The sequence below is a fragment of the Phyllobates terribilis genome, unplaced genomic scaffold (assembly GCF_046119375.1).
Source record: "Phyllobates terribilis strain yellow unplaced genomic scaffold, ASM4611937v1 Scaffold_5__5_contigs__length_657084704, whole genome shotgun sequence".
Classification (NCBI taxonomy): Eukaryota; Metazoa; Chordata; class Amphibia; order Anura; family Dendrobatidae; genus Phyllobates; species Phyllobates terribilis.
The window spans coordinates 114,679,392-114,703,959 of record NW_027362765.1 but is presented as its reverse complement, the minus strand read 5'-3'; the positions used below and the strand labels follow the sequence as shown (position 1 = coordinate 114,703,959).

The following is a 24,568-nucleotide window of genomic DNA, read 5'->3' as shown; positions in this document are numbered from 1 at the left end:
ACCGCCACCTAGTGTCCAAAATGATGTACTCCAGCATCTGATCTGACCCAATATTCTAATTATCTGACGCCATTATGTGATACTACCTGCTTAGCCGCTGTATCTAAGCCTATCATGTTTGATACTGCTTACATGGAGGTGTCTGCTGAGCTGTGTATCTAAGCCTATCATATGCGATACTGCTTACATGGAGGTGTCTGCTGAGCTGTGTATCTAAGCCTATCATATGCGATACTGCTTACATGGAGGTGTCTGCTGAGCTGTGTATCTAAGCCTATCATATGCGATACACAGCTCAACAGATACCTCCATGTAAGCAGTATCGCATATGATAGGCTTAGATACACAGCTCAGCAGACACCTCCATGTAAGCAGTATCTAAGCCTATCATATACGATACTGCTTACATGGAGGTATCTGTTGAGCTGTGTATCTAAGCCTATCATATGTCGCTCAGTAATATCAGACAGCAGAACTAGTAAATACGGACGCCACATCTTTATTGTATTCTCTTAAAGGGGAACCCCACCGTCCATCGTCTGCCGGCATAGATATATCCCTGGGATTTATGCAGTAGGACGACTGTCAGTAAGATTCAGAGTAAGCACTTTTGCGATGCTTTTCTTGGCCTTACCAGTGAAAGTTTTAAAATAAACGATTTTCACCTTAAGAAAAAAAAAAATTGCAAAGCAATATTCACAGCAATTTGTGATAATGGCATGTGCAATTTCAGGGTGCAGTTTTGACTATGCCATCAATAACCATGTCCCAACTCGTGTCTCACCATAGCCAGTGCTGAAGGTACATGGACTCTTTAATGAGAGCTGTGCCCTGTTCTTATGGTTGCTGGTATACGACCCAGCCCATAAGCCTTCCTTTCTTTTAAAATGTGGAATACCCCTTTAAAAACACGGCTAGAAGCCACTGGAACATACAAAAATGAATATTGTGTCAGTGGGTATAAATGTAGGTATTTCCATATCTGTGTATGGCATAGAGTGATGAGCTACGAGAAGTTAGAAGTGACTATAGTGAGGCCACCGCCCCTTTAATGATGGGAAAGGCTAACAGCAATTTACAAAATGTAATCCTATAGAAAGAAAAGCACAATAACGTTCCCACACTTTATACAAATGTCTGTTCTCAGGATGGTAGAGGTGAGCTGAGTAAGATCCCTCAGAAGTAATATGCCGTATGGGTGACCCAGTTGGAGGACTGATCCTTTGTGCGTTTGGCAGAGCTGTGAGAGGTGAAGATGGATTTATAGGCTTCCGATTTCTTGCCCGTGCTGGGAAATGGTCTCTTAGCAGCAGAAGAGGATGATGCTACAGCCTTCTCCGATGACCTGGACTCTGCTGAAAGAAAAAACAAAGCAATTAGACGCCATAATGAATACTCAATCGCCGACCAAAAGGATAGATGAAATTAGTGATCCCGTATTATCCCACAGAGCTGAAATCACTATTCTGCAGGGCTGTGGAGTCGGAGTCGGTATAAAATAGACCAACTCCGACTCCTAAAATATATAATAAATTGGGTACAGTAGTACGATGCCGTTTGTGGGGAATATTTTTTTCCTAAGAATTTGGGAAAGTTATGAAATGTCCTATAAATGTCTGTCCTATTCCTGATCTAAGGGTCTAGACTTTTAGCTGAGATGAATCTGTGCTACAGTAAATTTATCACTTAAACATGAGCCATGTATGAGGGAGTCGGAGTCGTGGAAATTGAGGAGTCAGTGGAGGTTTGGCTTACGGACTCCACAACCCTGCTATTCTGCTGGTAGATTCGCTCCATACATAATAATTAGTAATATTACTTATCCTACACCGATCCTGAGTTACAGTGAAGGAAATAATTATTTGATCCCTTGCTGTTTTTGTAAGTTTGCCCACTGACAAAGACATGAACAGTCTATAATTTTAAGGGTAGGTTAATTTTAACATTGAGAGATAGAAAATCACATTGTATAAATTAGATACATTTATTTGCATTTTGCAGTGAGAAATAAGTATTTGATTCCTCTGGAAAACAACACTTAATACTTGGTGGCAAAACCCTTGTTGGCAAGCACAGCAGTCAGACGTGTTTTGTAGTTGATGATGAGGGTTGTGCACATGTCAGGAGGAATTTTGGTCCACTCCTCTTTGCAGATCATTTCTAAATCATTCAGATTTTGAGGCTGTCGCTTGGCAACTCGGAGCTTCAACTCCCTCCATAAGTTTTCTATGGGATTAAGATCTGGAGACTGGCTAGGCCACTCCATAACCTTAATGTGCTTCTTTTTGAGCCACTCCTTTGTTGCCTTGGCTGTATGTTTTGGGTCATTGTCTTGCTGGAAGACCCAGCCACGACCCATTTTTAATGTCCTGACGGAGAGAAGAAGGTTGTCACTCAGGATTTTACGGTACATGGCTCCATCTATTCTCCTACTGATGCGGTGAAGTAGTCCTGTGCCCTTAGCAGAGAAACACCCCCAAAACATAAATGTTTCCACCTCCATGCTTGACAGTGGGGATGATGTTATTTGGGTCATAGGCAGCACTTCTCTTCCTCCAAACACAGCGAGTTGCGTTAATGCCAAAGAGCTCAATTTTAGTCTCATCTGACCACAGCACGTTCTCCCAATAACTCACAGAATCATCCAGGTGTTCATTGGCAAACTTTAGCCTGCACATGTGCCTTCTTGAGCAGGGGGACCTTCCGGGCGCTGCAGGATTTTAAACCTTTAAGGCGTAATGTGTTACCAATTTTACGGCCGCAAAAACGCTTGTAAAACAGTCTGCCATGCAAAGCAATGTGAATTCGGATGTGCTGTGCACATGATGAGCTAATTAGCGCGCCAAATTCGCATTGCGTTGCAAAATGCAGCAAAACCATTTCTACCGCGATTACGCCGTAAATTCGCGGCCATTGAGGAACATTGAAGCGCAGCAAACCCGCAGGTATATGTGGATTTGCTGCGTTTCAATTAAATTCAATGGCTGCGAATTTGCAGCGTAATCGCGGTGCGTGTGATACCCGGGATGAAGAGGCGACTACAACTCCTCTCATCCCGGCTACCACGCGGTGAAAAAAATAAATAAAAAAAGAAATAAAAAAAGTTTAAAAAAAAAAAAAAAAAACCTGTATACTCACCTCTCCAGTCTGCTCCCGGCGGCGTCCGTTCTCCTCGGCGTCCCGCGGTGTACTTGCAGGACCTGCGGTGACGTCATTTAGTCAGCTGATGGTCACGCGACCGCTGACGTCAGGGGTCAGTCAGCTGACTAAATGACGTCACCGCAGGTCCTGCAAGTACACCGCGGGACGCCGAGGAGAACGGACGCCGCCGGGAGGAGACTGGAGAGGTGTGTATACAGGTTTTTTTTATTTTTAATTCTTTTTTTTTTTTTTTTTTAACTATAGATGCTGCATTTAAAGCATCTAAGTTGTTCACACATTATAAATCCATGCCGGTTGCATGGATTTATATAGTGTGACCAACTAGTCAAGCACTTTCCAAGTGATGCCATCGCCTGGAAAAGTGCTTGAAAAAACGCATGCGAAAACGCTTCTCTCTGGCAGAAAAAACGCATGTAAATCTGCATGCGTTTTTTTCCTGCCAGAGAGGCAAAAACACTCTGCATCAAATCTGCTACGTGGGCAGATAGCCTTAGGCTGATCTCTCACCTTCCTTATGATCAAGGATACCCCACGAGGTGAGATTTTGCATGGTGCCCCAGATCGATGTCGATTGACAGTCATTTTGTATTTCTTCCATTTTCTTACTATTGCACCAATAGTTTTCTTCTTCTCACCCAGCGTCTTACTTATGGTTTTGTTCCCATTGCAGCTTTGTGCAGGTCTATGATCTTGTCCCTGACTAGAAAGCTCTTTGGTCTTGCCCATGTTGTAGAGGTTAGAGTCTGACTGATTAATTGAGTCTGTGGACAGGAGTCTTTTATACAGGTGACTATGTAAGACAGCTGTCTTTAATGCAGGTAACGAGTTGGTTAGGAGCATCTAACTGGTCTGTAGGAGCCAGAACTCATAATGGTTTGTAGGGGATCATACTTATTTCTCACTGCAAAATGCAAATACATGTATCTAATTTATACAATGCGATTTTCTTGATTTTTTGGGGGATATTCTATCTCTCAATGTTAAAATTAACCTACCCTTAAAATTACAGACTGTTCATGTCTTTGTCAGTGGGCAAACTTACAAAAACAGCAAGGGATCAAATAATTATTTCCTTCACTGTACATCCTGTATTATACTCCAGAGCTGCACTCACTATTCTGCTGGTGCAGTCACTGTGTACATACATTACATTACTTATCCTATACTGATCCTGAGTTACATCCTGTATTATACTCCAGAGCTGCACTCACTATTCTGCTTGAGGAGTCACTGTGTACATACATTACATTACTTATCCTGTACTGATCCTGAGTTACATCCTGTAATATACTCCAGAGCTGCCCTCACTATTCTGCTGGTGCAGTCACTGTGTACATACATTACATTATTTATCCTGTACTGATCCTGAGTTACATCCTGTATTATACTCCAGAGCTGCACTCACTATTCTGCTGGTGGAGTCACTGTGTACATACATTACATTACTTATCCTGTACTGATCCTGAGTTACATCCTGTAATATACTCCAGAGCTGCCCTCACTATTCTGCTGGTGCAGTCACTGTGTACATACATTACATTATTTATCCTGTACTGATCCTGAGTTACATCCTGTATTATACTCCAGAGCTGCACTCACTATTCTGCTGGTGGAGTCACTGTGTACATACATTACATTATTTATCCTGTACTGATCCGGAGTTACATCCTGTATTATACTCCAGAGCTGCACTCACTATTCTGCTGGTGGTGTCACTGTGTACATACATTACATTACTTATCCTGTACTGATACTGAGTTACATCCTGTATTATACTCCAGAGCTGCGCTCACTATTCTGCTGGTGGGGTCACTGTACATACATTACATTACTTATCCTGTACTGATCCTGAGTTACATCCTGTATTATACTCCAGAGCTGCACTCACTATTCTGCTGGTGGAGTCACTGTGTACATACATTACTTATCCTGTACTGATCCTGAGTTACATCCTGTAATATACTCCAGAGCTGCACTTACTATTCTGCTGGTGGAGTCACTGTGTGCATACATTACATTACTTATCCTGTACTGATCCTGAGTTACATCCTGTATTATACTCCAGAGCTGCACTTACTATTCTGCTGGTGGAGTCACTGTGTACATACATTACATTACTTATCCTGTACTGATCCTGAGTTACATCCTGTATTATACACCAGATCTGCACTCACTATTCTGCTGGTGGAGTCACTGTGTACATACATTACATTACTTATCCTGTACTGATGCTGGGTTACATCCTGTATTATACTCCAGAGCTGCACTCACTATTCTGCTGGTGGAGTCACTGTGTACATACATTACATTACTTATCCTGTACTGATCCTGAGTTACATCCTGTATTATACTCCAGAGCTGCACTTACTATTCTGCTGGTGGAGTCACTGTGTACATACATTACATTGCTTATCCTGTACTGATCCTGAGTTACATCCTGTATTATACTCCAGAGCTGCACTCACTATTCTGCTGGTGGAGTCACTGTGTACATACATTACATTACTTATCCTGTACTGATCCTGAGTTACATCCTGTATTATACTCCAGAGCTGCGCTCACTATTCTGCTGGTGGGGTCACTGTACATACATTACATTACTTATCCTGTACTGATCCTGAGTTACATCCTGTATTATACTCCAGAGCTGCACTCACTATTCTGCTGGTGGAGTCACTGTGTACATACATTACTTATCCTGTACTGATCCTGAGTTACATCCTGTAATATACTCCAGAGCTGCACTTACTATTCTGCTGGTGGAGTCACTGTGTGCATACATTACATTACTTATCCTGTACTGATCCTGAGTTACATCCTGTATTATACTCCAGAGCTGCACTTACTATTCTGCTGGTGGAGTCACTGTGTACATACATTACATTACTTATCCTGTACTGATCCTGAGTTACATCCTGTATTATACACCAGATCTGCACTCACTATTCTGCTGGTGGAGTCACTGTGTACATACATTACATTACTTATCCTGTACTGATGCTGGGTTACATCCTGTATTATACTCCAGAGCTGCACTCACTATTCTGCTGGTGGAGTCACTGTGTACATACATTACATTACTTATCCTGTACTGATCCTGAGTTACATCCTGTATTATACTCCAGAGCTGCACTTACTATTCTGCTGGTGGAGTCACTGTGTACATACATTACATTGCTTATCCTGTACTGATCCTGAGTTACATCCTGTATTATACTCCAGAGCTGCACTCACTATTCTGCTGGTGGAGTCACTGTGTACATACATTACATTACTTATCCTGTACTGATCCTGAGTTACATCCTGTATTACACTCCAGAGCTGCACTCTCTATTCTGCTGGTGCAGTCACTGTGTACATACATTACATTACTTATCCTGTACTGATCCTGAGTTACATCCTGTATTATACTCCAGAGCTGCACTCACTATTCTGCTGGTGGAGTCACTGTGTACATACATTACTTATCCTGTACTGATCCTGAGTTACATCCTGTAATATACTCCAGAGCTGCACTTACTATTCTGCTGGTGGAGTCACTGTGTGCATACATTACATTACTTATCCTGTACTGATCCTGAGTTACATCCTGTATTATACTCCAGAGCTGCACTTACTATTCTGCTGGTGGAGTCACTGTGTACATACATTACATTACTTATCCTGTACTGATCCTGAGTTACATCCTGTATTATACACCAGATCTGCACTCACTATTCTGCTGGTGGAGTCACTGTGTACATACATTACATTACTTATCCTGTACTGATGCTGGGTTACATCCTGTATTATACTCCAGAGCTGCACTCACTATTCTGCTGGTGGAGTCACTGTGTACATACATTACATTACTTATCCTGTACTGATCCTGAGTTACATCCTGTATTATACTCCAGAGCTGCACTTACTATTCTGCTGGTGGAGTCACTGTGTACATACATTACATTGCTTATCCTGTACTGATCCTGAGTTACATCCTGTATTATACTCCAGAGCTGCACTCACTATTCTGCTGGTGGAGTCACTGTGTACATACATTACATTACTTATCCTGTACTGATCCTGAGTTACATCCTGTATTACACTCCAGAGCTGCACTCTCTATTCTGCTGGTGCAGTCACTGTGTACATACATTACATTACTTATCCTGTACTGATCCTGAGTTACATCCTGTATTATACTCCAGAGCTGCACTCACTATTCTGCTGGTGCAGTCACTGTGTACATACATTACATTACTTATCCTGTACTGATCCTGAGTTACATCCTGTATTATACTCCAGAGCTGCACTCACTATTCTGCTGGTGCAGTCACTGTGTACATACATTACATTACTTATCCTGTACTGATCCTGAGTTACATCCTGTATTATACTCCAGAGCTGCACTCACTATTCTGCTGGTGGAGTCACTGTGTACATACATTACATTACTTATCCTGTACTGATCCTGAGTTACATCCTCACTGTGTATATATACAGGTGCATCTCACTAAATTAGAATATCATCAAAAAGTTAATTTATTTCAGTTCTTCAATACAAAAAGTGAAACTCATATTATATAGAATCATTACAAACAGAGTGATCTATTTCTGTTAATGTTGATGATTATGGCTTACAGCCAATGAAAACACAAAAGTCATTATCTCAGTAAATTATGAGCAAAATTGTGAGTGAGCCCCCTCCATGGCTGAGAAGCCCCCACAAATGCTTCTGGGAAGGGGGTTTCATCAGAGAAAATAACTTTGCATAAAGTACAGGGATTGGTCTGCAGAGGACAGGGGTAAAAATATTTTCTCTGATGAAGCCCCATTCAGCCTGTTTGGGACATCTGGAAGAATGATTGTCTGGAGAAGAAAAGGTGAGCACTACTATGAGTTCTGTGTCATGCCAACAGTAAAGCCTCCTGAAACCATTCATGTGTGGTGGCTCAATCATAATTTTGCCTAAAAACACGGCCATGAATAAAGAATGGGATCTACACATCCTCCAAGAACAACTTCTCCCAACCATCAAGGAGCTAGTTAGGAATGAACCATGCTTTTTCCAGTATGATGGAGACCATGACACAAGGCAAAAGTGATAACTAAGTGTCTTGGTGATCAAAACATTGACATTTTGGGTCGATGGCAGGAAACTCCCCAGATATCAATCCCATTGAGAACCTGTGGTCAATTTTCAAAAAGCAAGAGGACAGACAAGACACAAAAATTGTGATAAACTCCGAGCACTGATAGACACTGATAGACAGTGTGAAGGGCAGAAGTCATGAAAAACAAGGGACAACTTAACGTATGCACATACTGATACTCCAGAGCTGTACTCGCTATTCTGTTGGCTGAAAGTCAGCAAGCTTGAAGTCAAACATTCCCTCATATCTTAGCTATGCTACAATAATGCGGGGGGGGGGGGGGGGGGCATAGTTTTTTTCTACAACAGATGACTAGTGTAGGAAAGCCTGATTTATTACGACACACAAAAAGATCTGGATAAAATGAATGAATGGGCAAACACTTGGCAGATGAGGTTTAATGTAGATAAATGTAGAGTAATGCACCTAGGACGGAGTAATCGTATTTCTACATACACAATGAATGGGAGTATACTCTACAGAACAGGAGAAGGATTTGGATATTCTGGTTACGAGTAAGCTGAGCAGCAGTACTCAATGTCAAGCAGCAGCCGCAAAAGCAAACAAGATTTTAGGGAGTATAAAAAGAGATAAAATCCTGTGATCCCAATATACTGTTAGCCCTTTATAAATCACTGGTGAGGCCACATCTAGAATATGGAATCCAGTTTTGGGCTCCACATTTTAAAAAAGGATATTCAGCAGTTAGAGTCAGTTCAAATTCGGGCAACTAGATTATTACAAGGGATGGAAGGCCTCTCATATGATGAGAGGTTGGAAAAGTTGGTCTTGTTTAGCTTAGAAAAACGATGCCTCAGAGGGGATTTCATTTACAAGTATAAATATGTGTGTGCTCAGTACAAAGGTCTAGCCCATGACGTATTCTTCCAAAGACTATACTAAGGACCAGGGGGCACTCATTACAGGTGGAAGAAAGGCGATCCCGGCACCTAAACAGGAAAGGGTTCTTTACAGTCAGAGCAGTCAGACCTTACCACAAGAGGTAGTAATGGCAGATACTATAACAGCGTTCAAAAAAGGGCTGGATGATTTCCTTGATACACATAACATTGTTGGTTACCGTTAAACTAATGGCAGGATGTACAATTGGTGGAGGAAAATTGAACCTGATGGACATAGGTCTTTTTTCAACCCATGGAACTATGAATACAAATTAAAGTAAGAAAATTGAGCAGACCCTGAACAAGCAGCGAACACCGGAAGAATTCTACCTCTTTAGTCTGACAATATTAGGTGATGGGTGATCAGAAATTCTGGGTAATGACACTAGTTAAGTTTTTACACTTACCGGTGGATTCAGTACTGGATACAAAACTGATTTTGTCCCTTGAGTTGATTTGGTTTCCATTTGTTGTCTGTGAGGGTCCTGCAGCTACAGGAAAAAAAAAAAAAAAAAAAAGTTAAAAAGGTTAACCCTTGGAGAGCTGCATCCATGATTGTAAAGTTTGTCAGTACCAAGACTCCTGTGTTGCCTAATTTCCTCTTTGGTGGCGCTACATTTACAGAAACATTTATTGTTCTTTTAAACGCATAAAAATGAAAAATCCCTTTAAGTGGGTTGTCCACTACTTTGATATTGATGAATTATCCTTAGGCTATGTTCACACATGTTGGTTTTTTTTTAATGTCACAAATCTGCAGCAAAAATTATCTCTGGCAGGAAATCCGCTGAGTCAAAAACACAAGTTTTGCTGCGTTTTTCAGTGTTTTTTCACTGTCCTTCTGTCTCTATTTATGCATGTACATAAAGTTCTGTGAAAAAAAAATAAATTCTATTTTGCCATCAAAAACGCTGAAAAATGCTGATGCAAATTTTGGTGCGTTTTTTCAGCTTTTTTTTTTTACATTTTTTTTTTTTTTTACCACCCATTACTTCCTATGGGTGAAGAAACGCTGAAAATAGAATTAGACTTACCGGTAATTCGGTTTCTAATAACCCTCCACGACAGCACCAAAGGAGGATGTCACCCCACCCTAATAGGGACAGGAAACACAAAGAGGTCAAATAGCCCCTCCCTCATCCTCCCTCCAGTGTTTTATAAAGGACCACACAAGTATGGATGCTTCAAATTATATTTATTCTTGTTCAAATTAGATGATTTTTTGGCTAACCAAGCCTGGGAGGGAATTACCCGTGCTGTCGTGGAGGGTTATTAGAAACCGAATTACCGGCAAGTCTAATTCTATTTTCTCCAATAACCCCCCACGACAGCACCAAAGGAGGAGTACCAAAGACTCATGTTTAGGGAGGGACAATGGCCTGAAGCACTTTCCGCCCAAAGGCCAAGTCTTTAATGGACATTAAATTAAGTTTGTAATGCTTGGTGAAGGTATGGACCGAGGACCATGTAGCTGCTCTACATATCTGCTCGAGGGAAGCGCTAGCCTTTTCTGCCCAGGAGACGGACATGGCTCTAGTAGAGTGTGCTTTCAGTTTCTCTGGTGGTGAGATTCTGGATCTGATATGATTCCACAATTGCTTTCTTGATCCAAGTAGCGATGGTAACCTTTGAGACCTTCTTCCCTCTGTTCTGACCAGATGGCTGAATAAAGAGGTTCTGATCCTTCCTCCAGGCCTCTGTCTTTTGGAGGTAGTGAAGAACAACCCGCCTCACATCCAAAGTATGGAATTCTTCTTCCCTTTTATTTTTTGGATCCTGACAGAAGGAAGGCAGAATTATCTCCTGTGATCTATGAAAGTCTGAGACCACCTTTGGCAAGAAAGATGGGTCCAATTGTAGAATAATCCTATCATCCAGGATTCTCAAATATGGGTCATTCACAGAGAAGGCCTGCATTTCTCCCACTCTCCTGGCAGTGGTAATCGCTACTAAAAAAGTTTTTTTCCAGGCTAATTTATCCAGCTCTATTGAGGCCAAAGGTTCAAACGGCAGTAGTGTCAGACCTTTAAGGATGATATTAAGATCCCAGGAGGGAACGTGGTTGATTATTCTGGGACACAGACAAGTAGCTGCTGTCATGAACCTTTTTACCCATCGGTGTTCGGCTAGGTTCTGGTCAAAATAGGTACTCAGGGCCGTGATCTGTACCTTGAGGGTGCTGGGTCTAAGGCCCTTCTCCAGCCCCTCTTGTAGAAAATCCAAGATCTGGGTCATGTCAGGATGCCAAAGATCTGGTATATTCGGTTTATACTGTCGGGGTAAAAGAGAATATATATATTTGTAACTTTTATACTTTTGTATTTTTTATACGCTTTTTTGCTAATGTACTAACCACCATTTTGTGTCATATAACAATAAGCTTTCCTTGCTACGTAATACTCAAATCGAAACTTAAACTAAGACATTTCCAGTGTTGCCAGGACTTATTTCAGAGAAACGAAACAAGATTATAAGCCGACGGCTGCAATATCTGCCCAGAGACTGAGATAAGGAGATGTGGACCAATCAGGAGTGGCCAGACACTGGACTTTCATGGTTTACCCCGCCCCGGACAACCCCTTTTCCCTCCCATTATGTAGTGTATTTAGATTGGTGTATGTAAAAATAAACGCAGAACATTGCTGAGGAGGTTGACTGTAGTAGTCTTCTGAGCATGCTCTGAGCTTGAACCAGCTTGTTGTCTGACTCATTCTTTGAATGGTTGACCCATGCTCATAGTTTGAATTTGGAGTGACTGGAGGACGAGTGGAATGTCATCACGACCCCCACAAATGGCGCCCAACGTGGGGCGTGGCTAGCGGTACGCCGCCCTCCCGGACCCATATTGCTGACTTCCCTGGTGGTGACCGCGGTGGCTGAATTTGAGGCCTGATCAACCTCCATCGAACACGGTAAGTTGAGATGTATTTTATATGTCTCACTTGCCTGTGTGTCAGCCGCAGCGGTTTCTGTGGGATTGTCAGGTTGGATCTGGGTGGGTGACCGGTCGAGTGGTGAGACCTTGGGCGTCCCGCACCACGTCCTGAACCAGCAAGTGTTAAACCGAGTGACGTCGCATGCCTGCGCGTGCTCGTGTGCACACCACCTCCTCCTCCCCCGGTCACTGTACTTTTCTTAGATAGCTGCCTCCCGTAACTGATAGTCGAAGTTTCAAAGCATTCCTGAATTGTAGTGTAAGGTGTTGTGCTGTCAGAATCTGTGACGAATTGAGGAGTATTCTTCGTCTAATACAGAGACTGCTGTAAAGTCAAGGTTAGGAAACAGTGTATTGAGAGGTGACTCTACACTGACGGGTGATGCCGTGTTAGGAAAGGAGACAGATTGAGAGGTTACTCTCTGTCTTGTCAGTGTATTGAGAGGTGTACTCTACACTGACGGGTGGTGCCGTAGTAGGAAAGAAGACGGATTGAGAGGTACTCTTCGTCTTATACAGAGAAACCTCATAAGGAGGGGTTCTGCTGTCAGTCAGGGTGCCGTGGTGAGTCGTACTGTAAAGTCGCCATTCAAGGTTAGGGAAGGGACAGATTGAGAGGCGTACTCTCTGTCTTATCAGTGTATTGAGAGGTACTCTACACTGATGGGTGGCGACCTGTCGGCTGCACCAGTGATCTGAGTCGCGACAGATCATTGCATTCTATAAGAAAATGTTGTGTATATTCAAATTTGAAAGATCTCGTAAGTTGCGGAATGCTGCTGTAGGAGTTAAGCCAATTAGTGGAGTTACGGGAAGGCGGGAAGGCAAGAAGAATGTTAGGAATTTGTATAATATGATAAGCTTATCCAGTACAGGCAGGCTTTAGTCTTCAGTTTAGAAAGAATGTGTTACACACAAGTTGGGAAAGTTGGGTGAGGATTTCTGCAAGCACATCTTAGAGTAGATGGTGCAGGGGGGAACAGAGAATGCCGAGCCTTTGCTCGGATACATGAAAGCTGCAGAATGTGATTTGTTATATGACCCTAAATTGGCCTTAACCCCGTTGATGCCTGTTACTACACCTTTCCCTGCCCCCAAGAACAATCCCACCCCCACTCCCACCTCCTCCCTCCCACGGCCATCTTACTACACCTCTTACTTGTTGTGGGAGGCCCGGAAAGCCCCAATCCAGCCTATATCCACTACTAGATCCGTCCGGTGCATATTACCAGCCACCAGCACAGGTGGAAAAGCCCGTAGTCCCAGAGTACCCATCTGAAACTAATGTGACACCCTCTGCTCCAGTCCACGATGCTGAGACGCTTCCCCTGTTTCCTATGGGAGTCACCCACAACCCTGGGGATATCCTCCTCAACTCCCCAGAATTTCAGGCCAGACTGCTCTCCCTCCGCCAACATACTGTTACTCAAGACGATACGGAGCCAGATGAGGGATGGGCTCAAGATACTCCAGCCCCCCCCCCCCCTCCTTTACCCCATACGTCTCCTATGGCATCCTCCACCCCACATTCATTGCCCATACTCCGGCCCTTGCTCCAAGCAACTGCTGAAAGAACACCACCCCCCCCCCCAGCCCCTCAGAAGTCTGGGACCCCTGCCGCTCCCAGAATCTAGTAGACCCATCAGTACGCCCTGTCACTCTGTCAATAGGCTATGGTGACATCCTTACACATCGGGTGGGGGCCATAGTCAACCCTGCAAACACCCTATGAGCCATGTTGGAGGATTGGCTCGCAAAATTTCCCTTGCTGCTGGTTCTACTCTGGCTGCAGAATGCCAGGCTCACTTAGCCGAAAACGGAGAGCTTTCAAAAGGCCATGGATTCCACAAAAGCAGGATCCCTTAGTACGTATGAATCTGGCCTAGAATACATGAAACAGTTAAAAGCCTGGGCTCAGAATCGTTTGTCAGATCAAGCTGGGTCTGTACAAGATGTTCAACAAGACCCTGTTAAATCTGTGGAAAGATATGCTGCAAAACTCAGCATGCATTTTGAGGATCTCGGATACAGTTTTCACGTCAAGACGCAGGCCGCTCTGTTGGTTCAGGCCCTAGTAGATGGCCTACAAGACGCTCTCAGAGATGAAGTCCTGAGAGTACGGCCCGAGATTCGTTCTTCTTCTTTCAACGACGCGGTGGATATCGTTAAAGCTTTCCAAAAATCAATGCTAAAAATGGAAAAGGATACTAAGCCAAAGAAGAAAGCCGCTCCTGCCATGGTATATCAAGCTCAAGAAAGCTACCCACCCCCTGGCAACCAACATGGAATCAAGTGGGTAATGGTTAAAGGCACAGGTGATGATACTCCTCCCACATATAGAAGACAAGACAGAAGAGATGACAAGGGATCATCTAGAAACAGAAGACAACCTCGTGATTCTGAAGGATGAATGTTATGTTGGGAGTGTGGTAGCCTTGACCACATCCTCAGAGACTGTCACTTTACAGGTGAACCATCAACCACTGGAGTTCCTGGTGGACACTGGGGCGGCCACATCTGTCATTTCCTCTGCACAGCTCCCTCCTTCTGTATCCCTATCACCGGATACCCTCACCTGTGTTGGGGTGGAAGGCCAACATATTTCCTCTCCACTCACAGTCCCTGTGTCTGCAGGACCGTTCACCGGAGTACTCACAAGATTCTTGGTCTCTGAAACTTGTCCTGTCAATCTGTTGGGAACCAATCTCTTAGAGCGGATGAAGGCAATAATTACCTTCGGAAACCATGGTATGGAGCTTCTTTTGCGGGACCCTCATTCCGAACAAGGGACTGAAGACCGCTGTGTTCTTAAAGCCTTCCCTCTCATGATGATGACCATACAACCTCACTCTCTGTGGTCCAGTGGGCCAGAGGACGTCGGCCTCCTGCAGGTTCCCCCGGTCCGAGTACACCTAAAGCCTGGACACAGGTATCCACGGTTGCCACAATACCCCCTCAAGGCTGCACAAGAACAAAGCTTGAGTACCCAAGTCGCTTCCCTCCTGGAATCAGGAGTCCTTGTCAGATGTGTATCTCCATGCAATACACCCCTCTTTTCTGTAAAAAAGAAAACCGCTCCGGGAGAGCCTCCAAGATACCGGTTGGTTCAGGATCTCAGAGCCGTCAATGCAGCTACCATTTTAGAAACTCCAGTGGTACCCAACCCAAACACCCTTTTGTCTCAGGTGCCTCCAACGGCCACCTTGTTCACGGTGTTAGATCTGGCCAACGCCTTCTTCAGTATACCCTTACATGAAGATTCGTGGTTTCTTTTTGCCTTCACCTTTCAAGGAGCACAGTTTACATGGACCAGGACTCCGCAAAGAGCCCAGAACTCTCCTAACCAATTCACTCATTCTATGAAGTCTATTCTGGAGCCATGGGTTCAAGAGAACCCTCAGGTCACCTTTCTACAGTATGTGAATGATCCTTTACTCTGTGGCACTGAAGAAAATTTGCCAGAGATGTCAGCATCCCTTTTCTGGTTTCTTCACTCAGCTAACTGTAAAGTCTCGAAAGGCGAAGTCCAATGGTGTCTGCCCAAGGTCATTTTCCTCGGACATTGTATATCACAAGGTACTAGACATCTGACTGAAGAAAGAAAACAAGCCATCATGGATATCACCTTCTCAACCACCTACTCCGCTATGCAGACTTTCCTTGGCCTCATCACTTACTGCAGGCAATGGATCCCTGATGCCTCAAAGCTCATGCAACCTCTGTACGACTGTCTCAAGGATGAAGGCTCAGTTTGGCTTCATGCTGAAGATCCACGTGTTTCTCATCAACACAGACTATGTTTTGACCGCCTTAAACAGGCTGTTGTCTCTGCCCCGGCCTTGGGCTTACCGGACTATACTCAGCCATTTCACCTTTTTGTCTCGGAATCGGAAGGTCATGCCTCTGGAATTCTAGCACAACGCTATGATCATAAGTATCAGCCTTTGGGCTACTACTCAGCCCGCCTGGACCCTGTCGCCCGAACTGCCCCCACACGCCTTAAGGCGGTCCACGCTGCTCACATCCTTTTTGACAAGTCAGCTGATATCGTCCTTGGACATGATCTAGTTATACAGGCCGGCCATGATCTCTCAGCTGTTCTGCAACAAACATCTCCGAAACATCTAACCAACCAAAGACACCTGCGGCTGCAGTGTTCGGTATTGTTGCCCTCCAATATAACATTTACCAGATGTCTGACTATCAATCCTGCCACTTTGTTTCCACCTTCTAGGGGGGAAGGTGAAGAGGGTGAAGATCCATTGGTGGAACCTCATGATTGTATAAAAATTTTGCAGGAAGAGACTTCTGCTCCAGAGAATATGGTGGCACATCCGCTCGCAGACCCTGCCTTGCACCTATGGACTGATGGATCCCGTTTCGCAGACCCTCAAGGGAAGTTCCACACGGGATATGCTGTCACAACGGACCTAACAGTCCTCAAGGCTGAAGCTTTACCACCATACATGTCTGCACAAGAAGCTGAACTTGTGGCTCTCACAGAGGCCTGCCACCTGGCAGCAGGAACAAAGGCGAATATATATATATATACCGATTCCAGGTATGGACATGGAATTTGCAATGATTCTGGACTCTTGTGGAAGTCTAGAGGATTCATCACAGCTGCAGGTACACCAGTGAAACAGGTCTCATGGATTAAGGCCCTAATGAAGGCCCTGGAACTATCCATTCAGGTTGCTGTTATCAAGGTCAAGGCTCATGGAAGACTAGAATCCAGGGAAGCCAGGGGCAACCACCTAGCTGACCAAGCAGCCAAGACTGCAGCAGTGGAGAATGTGTCATCAAAGTGGCAGGAAAAGGAAGAAGAGATGGGAGAGACCCTGCAAACCGTAGCTGTGACGCTCACTAGAGCAAGAGCCAAAGAACAGCCGGCGGAAGACCATACAAGTCCAGCGGAGACACGAATGGAATCCAGGGGGGTCAGGATGCCTGAAGAAAAATTGTGTGAGGAACAAAGGGAGACCCCCACTGAAGAAGTCAAGCAATGGAAAGCGGCAGGAGCCGTGCTGGCAGGTCGCAAAGATTCAAAGGTCAACTCGACTCTTTACCAAGTGGATGGGAAGCCTTGCTTGCCTAGACGCATGTACTCAGCTGTGGCAGCATGGGCTCACGGGCCTACACACAGAGGAAAGAATCAAGCCTTGGCATGTATCAAGAAACTGTACTTTGCACCTGGAATCTCTTCCACTGTGACTGCATACTCAAAATCCTGCTCTGTCTGCGCTACCTGCAACCCAACGTGTACGGCACGGGTCCCTCTCCAACACCTGGCTAAACCAGACTACCCTTGGCAGAGAATACAAGTCGACCATATCCAAATGTCTAAAGCAAGAAAATAGGAGTACGTTTTGGTAGCCGTGGATATGTTCTCAGCCTGGCCCGAGGCCTACCCGGTTGTCAACATGACTGCTAAAGTCACAGCCAAGAAACTGATCACCGAAATTGCCTGCAGATTTGGAGTTCCCCAAGTCATAGAATCGGACCAAGGACCAGCTTTCACAGCAAATATCTACGAAGAACTCTGGAACATGTTGGGAACAGATTTGGGCCTCCACACTCCATACAATCCTGCCAGTTCAGGCAAAGTGGAAAGAATGAATTCCACACTCAAGACCCAGCTCTTGAAAATGACCCAAGATCATCCCCTCCCCTGGCCCGACCTACTCCCCATAGTATTGTATCATATCACACACACTCCTCAGGCCAAACATGGGCTGACTCCCTATAAAATTTTGTTTAGGACCCCACCCAAGATAGGAGAGATTAGGCCCCAAGAGTTGTCTGAAACACATGATAGAGTGGTAAAATTTGTGATTGTTTTGTCTAGAGAATTGACTAACACCCGCTCTCCAGTATCTGCTTCTCTCCCAGAATCTACAGGTGATGCAGTACATGATTTCATCCCAAGCGATCTAGTGTATGTGAAGAAGTTTGTCTGGAAAGACTGCCTCCAGCCATGGTTCGAGGGACCGTACACTGTGATCCTGACTACTCCTACAGCTCTGAAGCTTGAGGGCAGGAGCACCTGGATTCACGCCTCCCACTGCAAGAGAGACAGAACGAGTCTATAAAAGATGACTACCTTCTTCTATATCCTTTCCATATGTTTACTGTCTGTCCCAGGGTAGATAGCTACCACACAGGGGTAGATACCTCCTTTTTCTCAAGTTGGTTGGGAGGGCTCAAGGGATTCCTCCAACAAGTTTGTCTAGTAATGGGAGGTCTATTAGTATTGGGCCTGGTGGTCCTGTGCTGCATAGTCCCCTTATATAGAGAAATACACTCCTTTGAACAAGTCTGACCAGACCCCCCCATAACAAAGTCCAATTGAAAGATTCAGTTTAGGATCAGTTGGGAGAACTCCATGTGTCATCCAGGATAGGGCTCGATTGTCTGGGGGCGTCCCATAAGGGGGCAGCTTCTAAGATGATTGGGTGAAGAAATCCACCTCCCCTCTCCCCACACATGGACAGTCTCAAAGGCCCCGAAGCAAAGGAAAGCTTAGTGTTTAGGGGGGAATGTCGGGGTAAAAGAGAATATATATATTTGTAACTTTTATACTTTTGTATTTTTTATACGCTTTTTTGCTAATGTACTAACCACCATTTTGTGTCATATAACAATAAGCTTTCCTTGCTACGTAATACTCAAATCGAAACTTAAACTAAGACATTTCCAGTGTTGCCAGGACTTATTTCAGAGAAACGAAACAAGATTATAAGCTGACGGCTGCAATATCTGCCCAGAGACTGAGATAAGGAGATGTGGACCAATCAGGAGTGGCCAGACACTGGATTTTCATGGTTTACCCCGCCCCGGACAACCCCTTTTCCCTCCCATTATGTAGTGTATTTAGATTTGTGTATGTAAAAATAAACGCAGAACATTGCTGAGGAGGTTGACTGTAGTAGTCTTCTGAGCATGCTCTGAGCTTGAACCAGCTTGTTGTCTGACTCATTCTTTGAATGGTTGACCCATGCTCATAGTTTGAATTTGGAGTGACTGGAGGACGAGTGGAATGTCATCACGACCCCCACAATACCATGTTAGGAAGGTCTTCCATAGCTTTCTGTATATGGAGTTTGTGATTTGTTTCCTACTTCTTTGTAGGGTATGTATTACTCGGTCTGAGAGTCCCTTGGCTTTCAGGATTGTGAACTCAGAAGCCAGGCCGCTAGAAGGAGGTTCTCTGGATCTGGAAGGAGTATTGGACCCTGATGGAGAAGGTTTTTGACTGCTGGCAGAATGAGGGGTCCTTCTATGCTTAGACTGTTTAGTGCACAGAACCAGCTCCTTTTGGGCCAAAGTGGGGCTATCAAGATTATCTTGACCTCCTCGGTCCTTACTTTCTGTAAGGTCCTGGGTAGCAATGGAATTAGGGGAAAAGCATAAGCTAGATGGAAACGTCGCGAGTGAGTGAATGCATCTATCCCCATGCATACGTTGTCTGGATCTAGGGAAAAGTATTTTTCTGCCTTGGTGTTCTGGCGTCTTGCAAAGAGGTCCACCTCCGGACAACCCCACTGTCTGGTCAGCATGTGGAAAATGTCTGAGTCCAGCTCCCATTCCCCCGGATGGATTTTCCTTCTGCTCAGAAAATTGGCCTGGATGTTGTCTGAGCCTTTTATGTGCAGACCTGATAAGGAACGAATATGTCCTTCTGCCCAGAAGAATATTCTTGAAGAGATACTTTTTAGATTCTCGTACCTTGTACTCCCTTGATGGGACAGGTGAGCTACGGTAGTCATGTTGTCTGAATAGACTTATGTGTTTGCCCGTAATGATTGGAGCCGATATTTTGAGCGCCTCCTCCACTGCCTTTAACTTGCGGAAGTTGGAGGATCTCCTGCTGGTCTTTTCTGTCCAGACCCCTTGGAAGGGGGTTTGAGCGACGATGGCTCCCCATCCCTTCTTGCTGGCGTCTACCTAGACTGTTATCAGAGGGAACTGAGACCATGGAACCCCTGTTCTTAGGTTTCTTGGGCTGAGCCACCATGACCGGGATGTCTTCACATAATGAGGGATCACGATCTTCCTGTTTAGGGAGTCTGGGGATCCATCCCACTGTGCTAGAATATGGGTTTATAATACCCTGGTGTGAGCCTGAGCCCAGGCTACGGATTGAATGCAGGCTGTCATGGAGCCAAGGGCTGACATGGCAAATCTTAGGGACACCCTATTCAGGGTCTTCAGATTAGATATCTTGGATCTCAAAAGTATCTGTCTGTCCTTTGGTAGGAAGGAGGTTTGTCTGGCAGAGCCTAGTAGAACACCCAGGAACGTTTTTTCTGGGGCAGGGACCAGGTCTGACTTTTGATGATTTATCAGCCACCCTAGAGTGGTCAGGATGTGGATTGTTCTTTGCAGATCTTCCCGGAGTGATGCCACCGAGGGACCTACTAGTAAGAAGTCGTCGAGGTAGGGAATGATGCAGATTTTCTCCTTTCTGATAAAAGCCACTACATCTGACATAATTTTGGTAAATATTCTTGGTGCTGAGGATATCCCGAACGGCAATACGTTGAATTGAAAATGTAACGTTTGATCCTCTTGAACCACCGCAAACCTTAGAAATTTCCGGTATGTAGGATGTATAGGAGACGTGATAGTATGCGTCCTGTAAGTCGATGGCTGCCATCACATATCCTTGTCTTATCAAGGGAACTGCTGATCTGATGGACTCCATTTTGAATCTTCGGTAGATGATGTATTGGTTTAAGGGTTTCAGATTTATTATTATTCTGTAAGTGCCATTTGGTTTTATGATCATAAACAGGCGTGAATAGTGGCCTGTGTGTCTTTCTGTTTTTGGGACTGGTGAAATAGCCCCCAAGGATAGTAGGTCTCTTAGGTCGGACATCAGTGCGGTTTTTAATCTCGGGGAGGTTAGACGACTTATCCTTACTTTTCTTGGAGGATATGAGGAGAATTCGGTCTTCACCCCTTCTTGAATTACCTTCAAGACCCATTGACTGGAGCAGATCTTTTGCCATTGGGGAAGGTATTTCATGATTCGTCCCCCCACTGCTCTGGCGTCACCGCTTCGGTTGTCGCTGTCCTTTTGGGAAAAAAATATTCCTATCTTTCCCTCCTTTGGGGTAGCTCCACCGACCAGATTTCCCTTTCCCCTTGTACTGGGGATTCTGCTCCTGCCCGGGGGGGGGGGTCTTCTTGTAGTGTCTGGGTTCTGGCAAGGACTTCTTTTTATCAGCCGCCTTCTCCAGGAAGTCATCAAGGGTCTGGCCAAACATATATTCCCCCCTGAAGGGAATGGAATAGAGTTTTATTTTGGAGGCCACATCACCGTTCCACGATTTCAGCCATAGTGCCCGCCTTGTGGAGTTCGATAGGGCTGCTGCTCTCACAGATTCCGCTGAAGCATCTGCCAGAAAGTCAGTGGCCTTCTGCAGCAGGGGTAGGGAAGCTTGTATCTCTTCTCTGGATGTGCCTATAGCCAGATGCTTCAAGTTGGATGAGCCATCTCGACATGGATCGTGCAACACAAGTGGAGACTACATTAGTGTTCAGAAGGGCAGCTGATGTCTCCCAGGATTTCCTAAGAAGGCTGTCCATCTTGCGATCCAGAGGATCCTTCAGTTGCAATGAATCCTCGAATGGTAATATTGTTTTTTAGCGACTCTTGCCACTTGAATATCGACCTTAGGTATCTCGGTCCAACATTTTGAGGTTTCTTCATCTACCGGAAACCTATCTTTCAATTCTGCTGGTGTATTCAGTCGTCTTTCAGGGTTTTCCCCATTCGTCCAGGATTAAGTCCTGGATGTTTTTATGTATCGGGAACACCATCTTTTTCTTTGAACGGAGACCACCGAACATCTCTTCCTGGACTGATTTAGTGGGCTTCTCTTCTTCCACCTCCATCGTTCTTCTTACAGCTATGAGGAGGTCTTCCATAAATTCCATTGACAAATAATATTTCTTATTTTCCAGACCTTCCTCTATGAGGTCTTTTGGAAGGGATATTTCGTCCTGGGAGTTGGAGTCTCTTCTTTCTTCCAGGGAAATCTTCCTCTTCTTAGCCTTTGGAGGCGAATCAGAAGTGGATCAGGAAAAGGAGGCCAATGAAGATTGAACTTCTTGACGGACTATACCCTTGATTTCATCTATGAGGGATGGCTGCTCTTCCCTAATAATCTTCTCCGTACATTTCTGGCATAAATATTTCTTGTTTGAAGAAGATAGTTTTTTTGAGCATATAGCACACTTCCGGCTAGACTTATTTCCTGGTGCAGGATCCTTGGCCCCCTAAAAAAGAGGGAGAAGGGTAATTAATGTATCAATTCTAACCTGCACCTAGGAAAGGACCCCCAGTGCCAGAATTACTGGGGCTTGAATCGCGCTGGGCTCCTCAGACATGGAGAAGATAGATTACTGACCATCCAGTGTAAAAATATACAAAACGGATTAGGTGCTACCTTAGATGTCTTCTGTCCAGGGCTCTTATATAGGCGACTTGACACAGCGCTTTCCCTCATTCCCTGGGGAGGGGGGTGGGAAGGCTCCTCCCCCTTGGTCCAATTGGTGAAACAGGAACACCTGCAGGTTTTTTTTTTTTTTTTTTTTAATTATCATCCCTTTCAGAGGCCAGATTGTCCTAAACGGACCGGAAGTAACCTAAGGGACCCTGTTTCGGCGTCCCCCGTCACTTTCCGGTCGTTTTTAGGTAACTGCGTTCCAGGGTGGAACGCAGACCGGAAGTGACGTTTATCCAGCGGTCCACGTCACTTCCAGGATCCGGCACGCGTCTCTCCCGCTATGGAGAACGCCGGAGGCCGCCTGAGAGGGGGGAGGAGCTGGGCTGGAGAGCTCGAGGAGGCCTCCAGCCCGACACCCTCCGGACCTTACCCGCAGGCGCAGACTCGTTGGGGATGGGGGTCTTGAGTGCCAGAGGAGACAGGAGCAGCATAAGGGGAGGAGGAGAACACCGATCGGTCCCAGCTGCCCAGCTTAAAAGGTATGCTGGGTCTCTGCCGCCGGAACAGAGCACCCTGGATGACCTCGTTATCCCAATGGGGACATGAAAAACACTGGAGGGAGGATGAGGGAGGGGCTATTTGACCTCTTTGTGTTTCCTGTCCCTATTAGGGTGAGGTGACATCCTCCTTTGGTGCTGTCGCTGGGCTTTATTGGAGAACAAAAAAAACTAAAAGTAGTGACAAGCTCTATTTTCCAAAAACCCAACAAAGCCACAAAATACGCAAAAAAAAAAAAACACATCATGTGTGAACAGAGAATTCAGGTTTCTTATAGACTTTGCTGGGACTGCAAAACACAGCTGAAAATTTGCATAAAAATCTGCAGCAAAAAAACGATGAAAAAACACAACATGTGTGAACATAGCCTTAAAGTATCTGGAGTATTTCAGAAAAACAGAACAATTCCGTATACTGTGTAGTGGCTGCTCCCGTGTCCTGCAGAATAGCGAGTATTGACTTGTATAGTAGCTGAGCTGCAGCACCATAGAGCGGCCGTGCTGTACTGCTCCGTACACAGTTTATATTACAGAGTTACCAGGGGTCGGATCAACAATCAGATATTGATGACCGATCCAATGGTTAAGTCATCAGTAACAATGTAGAGGACATCCCACTTAATATCTTCCATTAACATCAGTACTTCACAGCTTAGAACTCCCTGGATGATTGTGATGAGGATCGAACGTCTGATGGTTCAGACTTTAATTATCGGTTACGGTAGCACATCCATGGCATCTTACCTTCTTCCATTTGACCATCCACATTGGTGCTCTCAGCTGGTTTGGTCCTCTTGGATTTCTAGAAGTACAGAGTATTTCAGCATTATATGCACATATGAAAAAAATAATAATGTAAATAATATAATATATACACACACATGGCAGGTGAGGAAATGTGCTGCAAACTTAGAATGCTTAAAAAAATAAAAAAAACTGTTAAAGTTATTTTTATCATTTAACAAAATGTAAAGTGAATGAACAAAAGAGAAATCTAAAATCACATCAATATTTGGTGTGATTGGCCTTTACCGTCATCAGTTTATCTAGGTACACTTGCACACAATTTTTGAAGATCTCAGCAGAGAGGCTGTTCCAAACATCTTGGGATAACTAACCACAGATCTTCCGTGGATGTCGCTTGTACAAATCCATCTGTCTCTTCATGTAACCCCAGACAGACTGGATGATGTGAGATCAGGGCTCTGTGGGGCCGTATCATCACTTTTAGGACTCCTTGTTCATAATGACAATGGCTGAATGTTTGGGGTCATTGGAGAATAAATTTGGAGCCAATCAGACGCCTACCTGATAGTATTACATGATGGATAAGTATCTGCCCGTATTTTTCAGCATTGAAGACACCAGTAATTCGGGCCAAATATCCAATGTATTTGCTAAAATGCAGCCAAAAACTTACAAG

At 44.7% G+C, this 24,568-nt stretch overlaps 1 protein-coding gene across 4 annotated transcripts in view; it reads right to left on the bottom strand.

Moving 5' to 3' along the window:
* Window positions 1-1,016: 1,016 nt before the first annotated feature.
* The window catches only part of RTF2 (replication termination factor 2), a 54,092-nt gene continuing 30,540 nt past the window's right edge, over window positions 1,017-24,568 (bottom strand). For 2 of the 4 annotated variants that reach the window (XM_073682769.1, XM_073682771.1), the window contains exons 7-9: window positions 23,890-23,947; window positions 9,604-9,687; window positions 1,017-1,355 (exon numbers count right to left, since the gene is read on the bottom strand). In XM_073682769.1, the coding sequence (XP_073538870.1) occupies window positions 1,177-1,355; window positions 9,604-9,687; window positions 23,890-23,947 (321 nt within the window). In that variant the 3' untranslated portion in view covers window positions 1,017-1,176. The remainder of the gene's footprint in view (window positions 1,356-9,603; window positions 9,688-23,889; window positions 23,948-24,568) is intronic. The other 2 variants (XM_073682770.1, XM_073682772.1) reach the window with 1 other exon arrangement.